Source organism: Arvicola amphibius, chromosome 1 (assembly GCF_903992535.2).
Source record: "Arvicola amphibius chromosome 1, mArvAmp1.2, whole genome shotgun sequence".
Taxonomy (NCBI): domain Eukaryota; kingdom Metazoa; phylum Chordata; class Mammalia; order Rodentia; family Cricetidae; genus Arvicola; species Arvicola amphibius.
The window spans coordinates 179322022-179341132 of record NC_052047.1 but is presented as its reverse complement, the minus strand read 5'-3'; the positions used below and the strand labels follow the sequence as shown (position 1 = coordinate 179341132).

General features: G+C 41.0%; 2 protein-coding genes across 3 annotated transcripts in view; both read right to left on the bottom strand.

The window, feature by feature from the left end:
• The window catches only part of Hells (helicase, lymphoid specific), a 36952-nt gene extending 26647 nt beyond the window's left edge, over nt 1-10305 (bottom strand). Inside the window, exons 1-6 of the mRNA XM_038333121.1 lie at nt 10175-10305; nt 9769-9890; nt 5119-5241; nt 3009-3065; nt 390-426; nt 237-301 (exon numbers count right to left, since the gene is read on the bottom strand). Coding sequence (XP_038189049.1) covers nt 237-301; nt 390-426; nt 3009-3065; nt 5119-5241; nt 9769-9890; nt 10175-10205 — 435 coding nt within the window. The 5' untranslated portion in view covers nt 10206-10305. The remainder of the gene's footprint in view (nt 1-236; nt 302-389; nt 427-3008; nt 3066-5118; nt 5242-9768; nt 9891-10174) is intronic.
• Nucleotides 10306-16222: 5917 nt separating this feature from the next.
• Tbc1d12 (TBC1 domain family member 12) overlaps nt 16223-19111 on the bottom strand; it is a 70131-nt gene continuing 67242 nt past the window's right edge. For both annotated transcript variants that reach the window (XM_038338089.2, XM_038338090.2), the window contains one exon: nt 16223-18011. In XM_038338089.2, coding sequence (XP_038194017.1) covers nt 17943-18011 — 69 coding nt within the window. In that variant the 3' untranslated portion in view covers nt 16223-17942. The remainder of the gene's footprint in view (nt 18012-19111) is intronic.

Below are 19111 nucleotides of genomic sequence, written 5' to 3'. Positions count from 1 at the left end.
TTAATAAGTAGCTTTGTTTTCTTAAAACAGGATCTCACTACATAGCCCTGTCTGGCCTAGGAACTATGTAGACCAGGCTGGCCTCAAAATTAGAGATCCACCTGTCACTGCCTCCCAATTGCTAGAATTAAAGGCAATTGTCACCAAGTCCAGTTAAGTAAATACATTTTTAAAGAAAAATCTACAGTAGGTTTTAGTCAACATCCAATATTAAGTAACCTTCCTTAGAGTATTACCTCTTTTGACATGACCTCTGCAATGTTGTAAGATTCTTCTTCTCTTCCTCTTTTCTTTCTCATGACTATAAAACAAAACCATGTAATTTTTTATAGTAACTAAAAACAGAAAAGCAAACGTACATTCTTCAAGCTGGAACAAAGTTAATTTACCTGGATTCTCTTCGCTTGCATCAACTAAATTTTTACCCTATAAAACAAAGATTTAGAATGTTACTATTTGTTACTGATTTTGTGTTTTGCCTACATGTATGTCTGTGTACCATGTGCATTTCTGATCCTGTGGAAGCCCATAAAGATGTATTTGTTCCACCTTGAGTATAAAGCTCAGAGAGTTCAGACTTATTCTTGCTCCTTCGAGGTTATGACAGGATGCTTGACCATATTTTCCCTAGACAAAAGGATATTTTGATCTAGGGTGTGGTTACTTAATGTTTTGAGACGTGAAGAAATGACATTTGTTTATTCTTTGTATTATGGTAGAGACGTCTTTTGCCCACCCCCTTTAGATTTGAGTATATAAGAACTTTGAGTAATAAACTTAGGGCAGATCACAGCATTCACTGGATGCCCTCCTGATTCTGTTATCTCTTGTCTATTTCTTAATCCTTACTCCTCCCTCATATACAGACAAATAACGTGGGCAGGACCCCCAAAATGGTGCCCAAGCACAGAAGAGATCAACAGATCCCCTAGAATTTGAGACAGTTAAGAACCACCACATGAGTGCTATGAATGAAACTCAGGTCCTTTAGAAGAACAACCAGTGCCCTAATAATTGCTGAGTCATCTCTTAAAACCTTAGAATATTATTTATATTAAGGACCTTTATGTTATTACTTTCTTTTATTTTTTTCTTTTGAGAAATTCTCACTATGTAGCTTTAACTGACCTCAAATTTGCTATATAGACCAAATGACCAGCCTTATAACTTCATCTTTTTGCCTCTTTGTGTACCAGGTATGGCATTACACATTAAAAACGTACTAAGGGCTTTAAGGATGACTCTGTGGTTAATAGAATCTCCTGTTCTTACAGAGGACCAGTTTGGTTCCCAGCACCCACATTCATCATGTCATAACTGCCTTAGGGGAGCCAATGCTTCTTCTAAGACTCTATGATCACACAAGCATGGCAGGTTTCACACAGAAAACACAGACACTGATACACCATAAAAATAAAAATACTTCCCAATGCGATGCCACATACTTTATTCCAGCATTTGGGAGGCAAAGGCTGACAGATCTCTGTGAATTGGAGACCAGCATATTAACCCCATTTATTCATCATGTTTGTACAAAAAGCCCTAAACTCGGTGAATCACAAAAATACATGAACATAGAACGAGGACATATTAGGAAGAGGGGGTTCAATGGAAGTGAGTGGAGAGGATAATGGAATGAATACAACCAAAATACTATCAATAACTAAAAAAGAGTTAGGGAGATGGCTCAACAGATAACGGCCCTGTTCCGAAAGTGCAAACTGGAGTTTGGATCTGAAAATTCATATAAATTCTGGGTGGGTATGTGCCCCCATTTAATTCCAGTGCTCATAAGGAAGAGAAAGACAGGGGATCCCTGGAAAAAGCAGGCTAGCTAGACTAGCCATACTGGTGAATTATAGGTTCAACTGAGACCCTGCCTCAATGAACATGAAATGACCTAGGAAACCTCCAAACAGACAACCTTGGGACTTCACACATGTACACATGTTAACATTCATAAACATTCAGACACATCAAATACACATAAAAATGAAAAGATACTTAAAAAGAAAATCTTGTAAAAGATTTGAAGAGCCGGGCAGTGGTGGTGTCCACCTTTAATCCCTGCACTCAGGAGGGAGAGGTAGGCGGATCTGTGAGTTTGAGACCAGCCTGGTCTACAAAGTGAGTTCCAGGACAGGCTCCAAAGCAACACACAGAAACCCTGTCTCAAAAAACAAAAAACCTAGAGAGAGAGAAAGAGAGAAGAGAGAGAGACAGACAGACAGACAGAGAGAGAGAGAGAGAGAGAGAGAGAGAAGATTTGAAGAGAGGGCCAGAACGACTGCTAAGTACTGACTCCTACCCAGAGGATCTAGGTTCAATTCCCAAAAGTCACACAGACACTCACAATGACCTCTCCAAGCAACAGGCACAATTGTGGTACACAGACATACATATATACATGCAAGAATTCACTCAGATTCATAAAATAAGAGTAAACCTCTAAAAAATATTTTTACTACCAATTAAGAAAATAAATTTAATTTATTTTTATTCTATGTGCACTGGTGTTTTGCCTGCATGTATGACTGTGTGAGGCTGTCAGATCTTGGAGTTACAGGTGTTGTAAGTTGCCATGTGCGTGCTGGGACTTAAACCCATTGCTCTTAACCACTGAACCATCTCTCCAGCCCAAGAAAAAAGTTTTAAAAAGCTGAAAGTTAAAGCAAACAAACGAACAAGCTGAACAATTCCAGTTCTAAGAGATCTGACATCCACAGCGGGCTCCCAGGGGCATTCCACACACATGAGGGACTTACACATATATGGGGAAAACACACACATAAAATAAAATCTTTTAAAAAAATTAATAAAATAAAAAATAGAATTTGAAATTAAGTAGATAATGAATAAGCACAAGTAACAATTATCTCAAAACTTAAGATAACATAAATATTTTAAAGGACTGAATCCTTCAGTGGTAGATCATTCTCTTCACATATTCAACACCCTGGGTTCAACCCTCAGCACCAGAGGAGAAAACCCTGGCTTGTCATTATTACCTCTACAACTTTTAATGATCGCTTTTTTTTCTCCAACTTCTCTTTTTTCTTCTGTTCCTGTAAGATATTTTTTAAGAAATGTGACATAAAATATAACATAATTATATCATCATGTATTCATAATAAAAAAATAATAATTTTAAAAAGAACTTGTACTTCTAGGCTTTCTAAGATTTCAGGAAGTAGATTTACCCTCCTCTGCCACACTAAACTAAATGCAGACACAATATATTTGACAACAGTTTTCAAAAGGACGGTGAACTGAAAAGAAAACAAAGGCGATGAACCTTCTGACCACTCAGCCAGTCTCCAAACAGTGAGACACGTCTCCAAAGAATAAACAAACCAACAATAGGTAATTCAGTGTTCAGTTATACTTCTATGTAACCCTAAGGATAAATAATGCCATTTTTAAAAATGAGATACTTTTCAGGAATAAAATATTTAAATGATCAATACATTATATAAGAAATCTGAAAAATGGAAGACTGCATACCTAGTTAACCTATAAATATATAGGAGAAGAAACTGGTTTCACCTATTCTTTTATTTAACAACTGCCTGTTGGAACGTCTACCTTAATCAGTAAAACTTACACTCTTTTTGTTTGTATAAAGCAATTAATTAATATGCCGCTGCTGAATGTTATCACAATTCGATTCAGTTTAGTTCTGATGCAACATACCTTTGTCCCAAAGAATCAGATCTTACAGACTGAGTGCTTAGGTCCCCATACTGTCCTCCTCAATCCTGCTGCCAAATGGAATGTTTAAGTTGTTCAACCTTTGTTTCTGACCATGAAATGAGGTTCCCACAACCTCCTCTTGCTAAAGCAGCTCATAGAACTCAGGGAAACATTTACTTAAATGTATAGTCTATTACAAAAAACACTGATGAATAACCAGAACAGCACAGCCAAAACAAAGAGCGCTTCAGTGCTCTCTCCAGAATACCATTCTCTAGGGTCCTCCAACTGTTCCATAAAGGAAGCTCTCATGTCTATTTGGAGTTTCATTACATAGACATGAAGGATTAACGCACTGATCACAGTCATCAACCAACTTAACGTTGCTTGAAGCTGAGTTATGTCTACACCTCTAGTCCTGCTTTCAGCTTGTTGAGTGACCAAGTCCTAATTCTAGTTAACACACCAGCATACAAAAAGATACCACTCAAAAAGATGATTCAGAGGTTAAGGGCACTGGCTGCTCTTTCAGAGGTTCTGAGTTCAATTCCCAGCAATCACATGGTGGCTCACAACCTCTGAAATCTGGTGCCCTCTTCTGGCATACATGCAGGCAGAACACTGTATACATATTAAATAAATCTTTAAAAAAAATACCACTCTGAAGATCCCAGGGACTCTAGGAAACAATGATGAAACCAAATATTTATAATACTATAATATAGTGGTACCACTTATATAACATTCTGGGAAAGCACTACTGATCAACAGTGACAGATTCATCATAAGGTTTGCTGATGGCATAAGAAAAAAAAAATTGGAATGGAAATATACATTATTTCAATTGTGCTGGTGATAACACAGGTCTATACATTCATTGATCAAAACTCATCAAATAGGGTCTAGAGAGATGGCTCAGCCATGAAGACCACTGGCTGCTCTTCCAGGACCCAGGTTCAATTCCCAGCATCCAAATGGTAGTAGCCCACAAGCATCTGGAACTCAACCCAGGAAAGCCAATGTCTTCTTTCTTCTGCTCTTCTCAGGCACCAGGGATGCACATGGTGCAGACATCCAAGATAAATAGATTAATAAAATTAATTTAAAAAACTAAACCATAGCCGGGCGGTGGTGGCGCACGCCTTTAATCCCAGCACTCGGGAGGCAGAGGCAGGCGGATCTCTGTGAGTTCGAGGCCAGCCTGGTCTACAAGAGCTAGTTCCAGGACAGGCTCTAAAAAAAAAAGCTGCAGAGAAACCCTGTCTCGAAAAACAAAAAACAAAAAACAAAAAACAAACAAACAAAAAAAAAAAAAACTAAACCATAAACTTGAAATCTTTACATTTTACTATACCTAATTTATATCTTAAAAAGCTATTTTCAAATGTTTCTAACCTGTCATCTATAGTTAATCTATATACATACCTCCAACTGCTGTTGTTCCATTTTAGTCAACAAAAATTTTGAGTAGATATTGCTTTTCTCAAGCAAATGCTGAAGTCTGCGGTACCGAATTTCAGTGGACTCTCTATCCCAAGACATTCGAGCCTATCAAAAGAAAAGTAATCTATGATACTAAATTTTCTAAAGACACACATGGATCACTCAAGGCCATCCTTCTACATAGTAAGTTAGGCACTGGCCTGACTATACAAGACTCTGTCTCAAAACAAAATTTAACAAAGCAATGAAAATAAAAATAGAACAGAATTAGAATAAAAACAAGAAACAAAACCCAGAAGAACTTAAGTCACTAATAGGAGGGTGAGGGAGAATAGAGGAAGACAGGAGGGAAGGAATTAACAAATATAATGACACATGAAAATACCATATGAAACCGGCATCTCCTTATGCTAATTAAAACAAAACAAACAAAACTTCACTGGCCAGGGTCTACCGCATCTTTTTATAACTAGAACTGCTGTTACCCAGGCATAGTGGCAAATGCCCATAATCCCAGTACTCAGGAGGTAGATAAAGGAAAAGAAAGAGTTCAAGGATAGCCACTGTTACACAGGGAGTTCTAAGCCAGTCTAAGTTACATGAGATCCTGTCTCAAAAAAAAATCAGAAAATTAAAAGAAAAAAACAAAAACTTGTGCTATATATGATGCCCTCTACCACTTGATTCAGTCTACAAGGTCATCACCAAATTCAGTCCCTCAAACTTGGATCAGAACAGTAACAACAAAATAAACCTCTTTCTTTTCTTATTTGTCTGTGTGCATGCAAGATGTGTGGGCATTGCAGGCCTGGACACCCATTTTTGAAGATAAGAGGACAACTTTGTAAAGTCAGTTCTTTCTTTCTGCCTTTACATGGGTTCTGAGTTAGAGCTCAGGTTGCTGGACTTGTTCACTGAACACTTTACCAACTGAGCCATCTCACCAGTCCAAACCTCTTCAAAATTCAACATGCTTTCTCAAGTCTCATTATCTCTTGCCAGCATTTTGAGTTCCCCAGAGGTTTGCCTGTATACTTTATCTTTCATGTTAACAGCCCAGGCTGACCTCAAATCTACTATGCTAACAGATGACTTTGAATAGATTCTCTTGCAACTACCTCCCAGGTACTGGGATTACACAGGGGCCATGGCATCCAGCTAGATCATTGCTTTCAAGTCACATACACTTTTGAGTTACAAACCTCTACTTTTTGTATTACTTTTATATACTGAGTATGTATGAAATGTTTTTATCTCTACATGTATCATGTTGGTGACACTTGTATGCCTGGTATACAGAAGGGCATTGGATCGACTAGAACTGAAGCTACATAAGATTGTGAGCCACCATGTGGGTGCTGGCAATCAAGTCTGTGTCTTTGAAAAGACTGGAGGTATATGCATGGATGCCAGAGATGTCAGATCCCATAGGAGCTGGAATTATAGGCAATTGTAAGCCACCCAACATAGGTTCTGGACTCAAACTCAGAACCTTTACAAGAGCAATGGCCCACTCCCGGGCTGTATAATTTTAAAAATCTAATTAGAAATAAGTACTTTATAAAATAGTTGAGTACTCAATGAGTAAACATTGAAAATAAAACCTTGCCCTTTTCTTTCTTCTTTTTTGAGACAGTCTTACTATGTCACCCTGGCTGATCTAAAACTTGCTGTTAAACCAGGCTGAACTCTAACTCACACCTGTTTCTGCATCCCCAGTCCTGAGAATAAAGGCATGCATGCACCACCATGTCTAGCATGATGACTTTTTTAAGGTTTATTTTTTGGAGTGTGTGTGATTGTATGTATATATACGCATGTGTACAACACATGTGTCTGGTACCTGTGCTGTTGTTCTGAAGGGGATGTTGGGGCACCTAGAACTGGAGTTATAGATGGCTATAAGTCATCATGTGAGTACTGTGAACTGATCCTGGACCATCTATCTGAAAGTCTAAACAGCGCTCTTAAGCAGAATGTCTTTAGCCCCCATTTTTTTTTTTTTTGATAAAGTCTTGTTTTGTAGCCTAGGATAGTCTCAAACTTGCACCAATTCTCCTGCCTCACTCTCCCAAGTGTTGTGATTATTTTTAGGTGTACTACACCTGACATTTTTTTAAAGACAGGATCTCATAAAATAAAAGCTGCCCCCCCAACTTTCTCTATAGCTACATAGCTGAGGATGACCCATGTAGGGGATGACCTTGAACATCTGATCCCAAGTGCAAGGATTACAGGCATACAGCCTAGTGTGACCCTGCTCTTAATAAATCTTCATTAATGGGGCCAGACAAGACAGCTCAGTGGTTAAAAGCACTGGCTGCTCTTCCAGAGAACCTGGGTTCAAGTCCCAGAACCCACATGGGTTGTTCACATCTGCCTATAAATAGTGTTTCAGGGAATCTGAATGCGCATGAAATAAAGTTCAATAAATTTTTTTTAAAAAATCTTCATTAAGGTTTAACAATGCTAGAGCCTCTAGTTTGAGGCTAACTAGAAAATATGGTATGTTCCAATCTCTACCCAGAGGGAGTTAAGAATGCTGACTGGCAGGGGGCTAGGGAGCTGGCTTAGTTGACAAAGTGCTTTCCATGAAACCATGAAGACCTCGGTTAGGACTCCTAGAACCAGCCGGGCGGTGGTGGCACACGCCTTTAATCCCAGCACTCGGGAGGCAGAGGCAGGCAGATCTCTGAGTTCGAGGCCAGCCTGGTCTACAAGAGCTAGTTCCAGGACAGGCTCTAGAAACTACAGGGAAACCCTGTCTCGGGAAAAAAAAAAAAAAAGGACTCCTAGAACCCCAAAAAAGTAAGCGTGGAGATGTTAGCATTCCCAGCACTGTAAAAGATGTAGACACAGGGATCCCTGGGGCTCCCTGCCCAATCTAGCTGAATAGGTGAGATGATGTTCAGTGAGATTCTGTCTCAAAAACAAGCAGCATGCAGGGCGATGGATCAGTGGTTCAGGGGTAAAGGCCCTTACCATTCAAGCCTGACAACCTGTGTTCAATCCCTGGAACCCACATGAAGATGGATGGGAAGGGACCTGACTCTTATATAAGGCTATCCTGACTTCCACACATGTACCATGCACATCAATAATTTTTATTTAAAAGAAGAATGAAAGACACCTGACATCAACTTCCATCTATCCTCCATGTGCCACACACACAAATAAGAAAGAGCACTGACACATAAAATAATTAGCATGAACCATGTGACTCATCACTTGTTTCAGGATGGATTATTTCCCAAATTCAGTAGTTTTCTATTTAAGGTATATGTCCTTTCAAAAAAGGGCACAGGTGATAAAGAAGGGAACGCAGGACATGAGTTCAAATTTGACTTCACAGCTACATTTTTTACCAAATGGCTCAGTTTGTTCATTTGTAAAATGAATCTGGGCTGGAGATGGCTCAGCAGATGAAAGTGCAACTACTCTTGCAGAGACTCAAGTTTGGTTCCCGCACCCATGTCCTGTCAGGTGGCTCACAACCTGCTGACCCTAGCTCCAAGACATCTGCAGGCAAACTCAAGTACACATACCCTCCCACCCGCCCACACACGAATAAATGTTTCAAAATAATAAAGATGTTTTTTTAAAAAGATTATGAGCAAGACAAGGTGGCACAGGCTTATAATTCCAACACTCGGGAGGCTCAGACAAAAGCATTGTGAGTTCCAGTCCAGCCTGGGCTACAAACGCAAGATTAAAAGCCCCAAAGAGAAGTTATATTTTACTGGAAGGCTGGGACAAAGGCAAGGAAAAAAACTAAGGACTTAAGAATTCCCCGGGGTTGTAACTCTCTTTTTCTTGCTCTCTCAAATTAAGCAGCAGAGTGGGAGTTCATAGTAAACATACTAAACAAAACTAAAACTTCCAAATGTCCAAAGCTGCTTTTACTAAGTTATAAAGATTCTATTTACAGAAATTACAAATACTCTAATTTGTCGTGAATATACACGCCTCAATTTTAGCTAAAGAACTTTATTTGTAGAAAACTAAAACAAGCTGACCATTTAGGTAGCAAACCTAAGTTAAGTAATTGACTGCAAAGAAATCATTAGGACCAAGGCTTGGTAGCACACTCCAGTAATTCCAGTTCTGGGAAGCTAGGTAGGGGGATCCTGGGGTGTGGTGGCCAGCCTGGAAACCTAGTAAAACTGTCCCCAAAACAAACAAAAAAGGGAAAAGGAAAAAAAAAAAAGAGGAGGAAATCAGTAAAGCTGGATTTCAGCCCAGCCTTTGGTTGAGGCCAACATCTACCCCATCTCTGTCTACTACATTATGACTCTGGGTGTTAAAGATTAATTTTGGCCATCAAGCATACAGTGAAGGTACATATTTAAAAAACAAATAAAGATGGCAAAGGAAAGCGTTCACCAGTGATACTGAATGAATCTTAATGGTCAAAAAGGCAATCTGAAACGCTCACTCAAGATACATTTCGACCACTCCCCTCACCCCTGCACCAAAACCAATCTCAGAAACCTATCCCCCAAAGCGCAAGCCAAGCTTTCATCTCCACACGTACGAAAAAGATAAGGGACCCGGCTGCCCTGAAGTACACGGAAAGAGCAAGCCAGCGGTGAAGGAACGCCCGGGGGAGAACTCCGGGTCACGGGGCATTACCTCTTCTAACATCTTCCGCTCCCTTTCAAGTCCCGCAGCCTCGAGCTGCTCCTCCTCCTCCAGCATGGCTGGGGTAATCAGTGCAGGTTCCGTCTGCTCTGCCATTTCTGGGACTACGGACCCTAAGGGGAGGGGAGATGGGGTCTTTGAGAACGTGGTCTTAGTTACGACTTCTCAACTCCGAAGGTCACGACCCTACTCCTTCCCGAGTGCATTGCAAGCAAAAGCCGAAGCGTCTGGGTGACGGTGCCCATCTGCCCGGCCCCAGGTCCCAAAGGAGGGTGCACGGGAGACTGGCAACCCTTCCGTGTCGCCCGGCAGGCGCTCGCCTCCTTTCCCCCTCAGCCCCGGCCCCTGCTGGCTCCCTCTCCCGACCTGCGCCGCAGCCTCCAGGCCGCCGACTCACCGCTGCTGCTCGCGGGCTGCTCCGCAGGCATGGCTGGACAGCCGCCGGGCACACGGTCGCCTCCTCCGAGCGCTTCCAACGCCGCGCGCTAACTCCTCACAGCCCAGCACGCTCAGAACGCTCCCTCAAGCCCCGGCGCGAGAAAAACCGCGCGCTTCTCCTTCGCGGGAAAACTCCGGCATCTCGCGAGACTTCCGGCTCCCGCCCACTTCGGACCTCGACTCACGAGATTTAGAGCCGTTCGTCTTTGCGGGCTCAGTCTCCGCTCCAGGGACAGGTTAACCTTTTACCTGGACCAGACTCTCAGGGAGAGTGGATTTTGCAGGTTCCTGCCTCCAACTTCTCCCGTGATGGTGGAGACTCCACGGAGCGCAGGAGGCAAGAGAGACACTTTTATTTAATCATGGTTCCGAATTGTTCCGCGGTGTGCGAGACCTTTCCGCACACTGACGTGATGAATACCCCCAATCTCTGGTCCTTTCGGTAAGAAAACTGTGATGCAGATCGAGGTTAGGATGTCAAAAACTGCCAAGCTCACAGGCTCCCCTGCACAGTTGTAATTCATATTTGTGTGTGTGTGTGTGTGTGTGTGTAAAATTCATCCCCAAATAACTGAGGATGGTTGGTTTGTAAGAAGGGATAAGGAATCTAGATTATGGCTAATTTAGGATAAGATAAAGGTAATGAGTGATAAACTGACAGAAAGGCAAGACTCTGAAATGGGCTGGAGGTGTAGCTCAGTTGGTATAATGCTTGCCTAGTTCTCACGGAGCCTTGGGTTAGCCTCAGCACCGCATCAAAAATGCGCAGGGCAGGTCCAGGCAGCTTGGTCAGTAGCTAATTCAAAGACACCCTGGGGGATAGGAAACTTTTTGTTTTTTGTTTGTTTGTTTTTCGTGACAGGGTTTCTCTGCAGCTTTAGACCCTGTCCTGGAGCTAGCTCTTGTAGACCAGGCTGGTCTCGAACTCACAGAGATCCGCCTGCCTCTGCCTCCCGAGTGCTGGGATTAAAGGCGTGCGCCACCACCGCCCGGCTTGAAGTGTTTTTCTCATGGCTGTTTTTGCTTCTGTTCTAACTCCTTTTCTGCAGTCCTTTTGTTTGTGTGTTTTTTGTTTTGTTTTGTTTTGTTTTGTTTTTTGAGACAGGATTTCTCTGTGTAACAGCCCTAGCTGTCCTGAAACTAGCTCTGTAGATCAGGCTGGCCCCAAACTCAGAGATCCACCTGCTTCTGCCTTGCAAGTGCTGGGATTAAAGGTGTGTACCACCGCCGCCCACCTGCTAAGTGGCATTTATAAGCCTATCGCCACACCTCTAAACAAGTACACTAAAAAAATGTAAAAAATAAAAAATTAAGAAAACAATGATTTTACTATACAAAATAACCATCTTCAGAATCCTTTTTAAAAGTCAGATTTATTATGTATGTATGTATTTGAGACAAGGTCTCACTGTGCAGCCCTAGCTGTCCTGGAACTTGCTACCTAGATTATGCTGTCCCTGAATTCAATACACCCACCTGCCTCTGCCTCCCAAGTGCCAGTACATGCTGCCATGCCTTGACGATATCGTCCCTCCCAGTTCTTCAGGAAGAGTACTTTTGATTTGCCCATAAACAAGAGATGGAGCAGAATGCAAAGTCATCTGGTTCTCAAAGGACAGGCATCCATGCTCGGCCCCACACTATTAGTAGTAAGTGTGTTGCCACATTCCTGAGCCATCTTTGCTGTTTGCAGGCCAGATACAAACAATGGCTAAGAAAAACACTGTCACCCACTTCCTAGGGCCTTGGTGTAAATGCCTCCAGTGCAACAAACTAGAGCTACTAAATCTTTTTTTTTTAATTTTTTACTGATTTATTTAACTTTATGTTCATTGGTGTGAAGGTGTCAGATCTCGTGGAACTGCATTTTCAGACAGTTGTGAGCTGCCATGTGGGTGCTGGGAATTGAACCCGGGTCCTCTGGAAGAGCAGTCAGTGCTCTTAACTGCTGAGCCATCTCTCCAGCCCCGAGCTACTAAATCTTTACACACAGGTTACTTAAATTCCAGAACTGGGGACAGAAAAGGTTAGGGGAGAGTGAGTGGTTCTTTTAGATTGGGTAAACGGATGTCAGGAGAGAAAAAAAAAAACGACAAGAAATGTCAAAAAGCCAATCAGTCCAGGTTAAGAATAACTTTGACAGAAACTACAGCTATTCGAAACACCAAGGCAGAAATAGCTCAGGCAGTGTTTGAGTACCAAAAAGGCTAATGTGGTAGCTAGAGAAATGGCTCAGCGGTTAGGAGCAGCTATGGCTCCTGCAGAGCACCTGAGTGTCTTTCCCAGCATGCATGTCTATGGCTGCCTATACCTCTAGTTCCAGGGGACTAATGCCCTCTTCTGGCTTCCTTGGCTATCCATAAAGACCACCCACACACTCATAAACCATTTTTCAAAGACAGCTAATGACAAGCAGAGATAGATAATCCAGCTGTGACATTGGAATTTTTCTTCTAAAACATTACAAGTTATATTTCTCTACCTTCACAAAATGTCTCAGAAACCTTTTATATGAATACTTCACTGTGTACCCAATCAGATTTCATTATCAAACCTAACCACTGCTCACTTTTATACTACTAAGTCTCCTTCAAACAAAGACAGGATCTCCCTAATTTCCCAGTAGTAAAATTTGCAAATCTAGCATCTGAATTCCCTTTCACTCCCTTATTTTCTCTTCGGGATAGAACTCCTTGAAGCCTACTCTAGGACTCCTAGATTAACATTCCATTCTCTGGGGCTCCTAGGTGCTCCCTGAATTCTTTCAATTATTATTCAAATACTTAAATCTCTCTTGGAGGTGGAGGGAGGCTGCAGTTGCTGGAGGAGGAGGAGGAGGAGGAGTTAACTTTTTGGGAACCTAAGTCCCCACGCCTTTACAGCCTACTGTAGAATATTTACACTTACCACAAGGCCATTATTCCAGCACTCGGGAATCCGAGATAAATGGATCTGAGTTCAAAGCCAACACGGTCTACATGGTAAGTTCCAAGATAGCTGGAGTTACGTAGTGAGACTCTCTAAATATCAAAACGACAACAAAAGAAATGTTTTACACCTACCTGGGCTTAGTGGCACACACCAGTAATCCTGGCACTCAGAGGAGTCTGAGCTAAGAGGATTGTTAGAATTTGAGGTTAGACAGGGCCACCAACTGTTTTTCAGATCAGCCAAGCTACTTAGTGGCTTGCACCTGTGATTTCAATTTCTTGGCGCCAAAGGCAGGAAGACTGCTGTCTTAAGGCCAGTCTGATTACCATTAGGATTCCTAGGCCAGCAAAGGTTAAGTATATGTTACTGGTGTCAGAGTCTGGCCTGGATGTTTCCAGGCTTCTGGCCTCTTATTAGTCAAAGAACTGAAATAAATGCTGCAGTGCAGCAAGGACTTTACTCAATAGAACAGAACAGAATGAAATAATTGCCAGACTGACAGTGGGCCAAATGACGGAGCATACGCAAGGGAGGAGGAGTTTGGTTGCTAAGGAGTGTAGTTTGGGTGGTTTCTTTGCTTTGATTAACACGCTTAGATAATATAGATCCTTGCTTCCTATCCTATTCCTAGTGCATCAGATTTTAATTATAGGCACACCCAATTGTGTACAGACATAAGGTGGAGGCTAGGAGATGCTTTGAAAACACAGGTTATCTTATTGCTCTCTCACCCAAAATCATTCTAGGCCAACAGGCTCTCCTCGCGTCCTACCCACTTGACTATGGCCCAGGAATAGACTGAAGATGCCTGAAATGACATGTTCCACCATGAAAGTGATCATATAACCGTTCTGTAGTCATAGAAGAAAGGAGTCATAAATCAAGGCAATCACCAAACATTAGTGAAGACATCATTTAGGTAGGTTACAGCAAAATGTTGTAGCAGCAATGGCGACAACCCAGGGTATGGGGTTGTAAACATTTACCACACCAGAACTGACATAAATTTTGATATAGACAATGTGAATAGATACACAGCAGGCAAACTGAGAGTGAGGAAAAGGAGGAGACAGAAGAGAGATTGAGATGTTGAAACAGATATGAATTACACCACACCTCTTGAAGGGAATGGCTTCCTTTGTAGTAATTTGGAAAAGTTACCTGGTTGGGCTTGGAGGTGAATGCTTTAATCCCAGTACTAGGGATAAATGGCAGGTGTATCTTAAATTTGAGGTCAACCTGGTCTCTATAGCAAATTCCAGAGCAGCCAGGGATACAAATAGTGTGTGTGTTTTAAATAGATTTTAGTGAACATCGTACTATCTGGAGATAGTAAACCTTAAAATTCTCTTTGTTCTCTCTGAGACTGGCAACTTGGTACAGTGCCATCAGGGTTAATCTGTAATTGTTTAAATAAGGCATCACAATTATGGGGTCAAGCAACAGTCTCTCTGCTAGAAAGTGGGATTTTGTTTCTTATGTTTTTATTTGGCTTTTTTTTTCTTCTTATAATAGAGAAATCTTTCCTGTAGATTTTCTTTAATTTGTTAGGTTTTAAAAGACTTCTTTTTAAAAACATTTTTAAAGATAAGAGTTTCACTTTGTAGTTCAGGCTGGTTACAAACTTGTGATCCTCCTTTTCTCTACCTCCCAGTACTGAGATTCCAGGCATGGGCCACCATACTTGGCTGTTTTTTGTTTTTCTGAGACAAGTTTCTCTGTGTATTGCTCTGGCTGTCCTGGAACTCACTCTGTAGATCAGGCTGACCTGGTACTCACAGAGATCCGCCTGCCTCTGCCTCCCGAGTGCTGGGATTATAGGCATGCACCACCACACTTGACTACATTTGTATATTACGCATACAGTGGTCTGCCTGCATGCATGCTTGCACTCCAGAAGAGGGCACCAGATCTCATTCTAGATGGTTGTGAACCACCATGTGGTTGCTGGGAAGGGAATTGAACTCAAGACCTCTGGAAGAGCAACTAGTGTTCTTATCTGCTGAGCTGTCTCTCCAGCCCCAAACTTATTTTTTTACCTTGAGGTAAAAGCTGTGTTTTGTGTCAGTTCAGTGATCCACTGTGAGATCCCAAAGACAACTGACTTTCACTGGCGGTATGGTTGTCCTTGTACCAGATATGAGTACAGGTACTTTGCCAAGTCCTCTGTGTTCCCTTCTTTATAGCTGCTGGTGAACTCTTCCTGTTGCCTAAACTTCCCTTTTGCTGTGGCTGGTGGTCTGGGCTGGTGTTGGAGGTCCACTTACTTGCTTCAGACAGGAACTGAAGTGTTTGTATGAGAGCATTTGACAGAATCTCTGCTAGCATTTAGCCCTTTCTCCTTCCATTCTTCCATTCTTGTCTCCTCACTCTGCAATTTTAGTTTGGAAATTTTGGGAGGACCTAAAACCAAAGTGAGTTGCCACATGCCCCTAAGTTCAACACCTGGAAGGGTAGAGTTGGGAGAATCACAAGATTCAAGATTCTCAACTAGTTAGGGAGTTTAAGGTTAGCCTCAGCTACATTGCCAGGTTCTGTGAAGATTCCATCTCAGCAGCCTGGCCCCCTTGGATCACATCTTCTGATCTGGAAGAACTACCTTCCCACTGTCCTAGTAAAGCACAGAAAGTTATCTTAAGCAGTGCTGCTCTCTTGTAATCAGAGCCCCAGCACTGTAGTGGCATTTCAACTGTACACAAAGACTACCTGAAGATCTGAGAGTAAAACAGTCCCACTGCTCAGTCGTATAGACCAGGATATGGTAACACACACCTTTAATCCCAGTAGCCACAATGACACGCATCTTTAATCCCAGCCCTAGAGATGAATATAAAGAAATAAACTAACAAATGCCTGCTGTGAGGGGTGACGTGAGTAATTACACATTACCTGTTTATGTGGCCCAAAGGGAAAGAATATACAGTGCAGTATGTCAGTTTCTCTGAAAGGCTCAAAGTACTGACAACCTCAGAAATTCCTTAGAGAAGAAACCTGACCCCCAGAAAAAAAGTTAGTCTGTTTTTTTTCTAGATATTCACTAAGCCTAATAGAACTAAAATAATGAAGACTCATTCTGTCATCATTCTGCTTACAAGTTTTATTTTCATAGTAATTGTTACTAGTGGTTTTTAGTGACTTTCTTGTATTTACATTTTATATACACATTTATACTTGGAAGGTAAAGAAACTGTACAATAAAAAAGGTAAGAAAAAGAAATACAGAACATAAGACCACCTCAGGATTAAATAAAATTAAATCCAGGCCAAGTAGTATAAATTCAGAGATTACTGCCAGAGGTTATGTGCCCTTTATGAGGGACACCAATATCAAGGCATAGTCACAAGAGCTAAAAGCTCATCCTAAAACCTATTAAGACTCTAGAAACTCCTTCAGTATTTTATTACATTACCAGCTTCACTGAGCCAGCCCTTTTGATAGAAGTTAACTCTTCAGGGTTCCCGAGGCTAGAATGTTCAACCCATAGGGTAAAAATATATGGACACCCTCTGGTCCCATATTCCTTAGGCAATTTACTGTACCATAAGGAAGAATCTCTGGCTTTTTAGTCTAGAGACTATATATATGTATTGTTCACCACTAACAGAAATGTGTGCTTCTATGTTGTTTCAAACCAAACTGCAACATCAAAACAGTATAAATCTAATCAGTAACCAAACAATATTTTGTACAGATGTGACCCATCATAATAATTCAAATGATTTAGATTAGGTTCAAAAATTAGGTATAATAAATTTAATGCCAGTTTACCAATGATTAATAATTTATATGAGATGCCATCAAAAAGACTAAGAAAAAAGGTAAAATTACTTTTACTATTATTCCCATCAATTAGAAAAAATATGCATAGAGTTTCACAAGTCTTAGACTTAGCTATATAAGATTTCAAATTTCAAACTGAAATTAATAAAATTTGTTTCTATAGATAGAAGATGGATTTTAACTAAAAAATTCAAGTCTTGTAAGTAGTGTGTTATCTAGAACTCTTAGAATTCATTGCTTTTTTATTCTTACTCTCAAAGTCAAGTCTTCAGTCCACTAAAGTGCAAAAAGATCTTTCATTCTACCAGTTAGTTTTTTAATGTTAAGTTACTACCTAACAATTTTTCAGACAAGAAACAAAAAGGCTAAAATTCTTCTGTAATAGAAACTCCTTAGAGAAAGAATTTCTCTTCAAAAACAAAGGGACACAACACTGTGGGAAACACAAAACAAGAAACAATATCCCACCAACATTTCCAGTTCTAGAGGGTCAGAACTGCCCTAGCCTATGATGCTGTAAGCAGGAGTTACAGTGACTTCAATAACATACAACATAGATGCTTACTATTGGTCTACAATAGCTTCAAACGCCCAGAACTGGAGATAATACATGTATCCTATCTTTTTTGGAGGTTAAAGTAGGATTTAACAATCCTATTCTGACCCCTGAAGTGCGTTTGTGGTAATTGTTAAAAAAGAAAAAATATAAAAAAAATTGAAGTTTCTGTTGAAGCTATTTTTAAAAAATTATTGCATTTAAAGTATTCACTCCAAATTATGGAGTATGTAAAGGCCATCTAAGCCTTTTCCTCTGAAAAATGGCTCTCCCAGGTACTTTTTTGTTAATACTGTCAATAAATTACGTATTTCATTTGTTTCAGCCATGGAACTTCAACTCAGCGGTTTTCCAGCTCTCGATTCTTCTCTCCAGCACTTCTCTCCATGCTATCAGCACGAAACAGGAAACTTCCCCCAAAATTAGCTTTTACATTTCAGCACGTCCCTGACTCCAATGTCAGCTCTTCAGAGCAGGACTGCTATTCTTATCCCCTTCTTTAATGTCCTTCATTACAGATGCAAAGACCTGCAAATTGTACAAAACAAAGAGATTGAAATAACTATAGGCTATAAATACAGAAAGCTCTGCTGAAATATTGCCATTCTCAAGACCTCACACCATCCCTGTTTAAAATTTCTATGGAAAGAGTCTCACATAGCCCACGCTGGCTCTGACCTGTTGTTACATGCAGAGGATGGCTCTAACTGCTGATCCTGTTGCTGCCACCTCAACAGGCATATGCTACCTTCTCAGATTTTCTGGGAGTTTTTTGTTTGTTTGCTTTGGCTTTTCTTGTTTTTGTTTCTATAGTTTATTAATCCACTGGTTGTGTATATGAGTATATGTGCATGCCTTGGTTAGCAGACACCTTGCATGAGTTGGCTGTCTTCTGCCACATGGAGATTGAACTCGAACTCGGGTTGCCAGGATTGCCAGCAGGAACTTTTACTTGTTGAACCATCTTCCCACCTCTCCTTTACTTTACTTTCAAAGCCCAGTTCTACTGAATATAATTAGATTCCAGTTTTCATCAGCTGAAAATTACTCTGATATTACTGGGCCAATATTTTTATATTTTATTTCAAGGGCAATTAAACTAAGATCTTTTTCTTTCTTTCTTTTTTTTTTTTTTAGTTTTTCGAGACAGGGTTTCTCTGTAGCTTTGGAGCCTGTCCTGGATCTAGCTCTTGTAGACCAGGCTGGCCTCGAACTCACAGAGATCCACCTGCCTCTGCCTCCTGAGAGCTGGGATAAAAGGTGTGCGCCACCACCGCCTGGCTTTAAACTAAGATCTTAAAAGACAGATCTGTCATTCGTGAACTAAATGACAATCCTTACTTTATGTCTTTTACCAGTATATGTGTTTCTCCTAACAAGACTAAGCATCTGAAAGCCAGGATCTCTGAAGGTGGTTGCACATGCTGTATTCCAGAACAGAAGGATCACAGGTTCAAGGCTGTGTCAGTTTGAATAAGAATGGCCCCCACAGGCACATATATTTGAATGGTCATCCCAGAATGGGAATACTTGGGACAGATTGCGAGGTATGGCCTTGTTGGAGTAGGTGTGTCACTAGGGGTGGGCTGTGGGGTTTTAAAGGCTCAAGCCAGGCCCAGTGTTTCTTC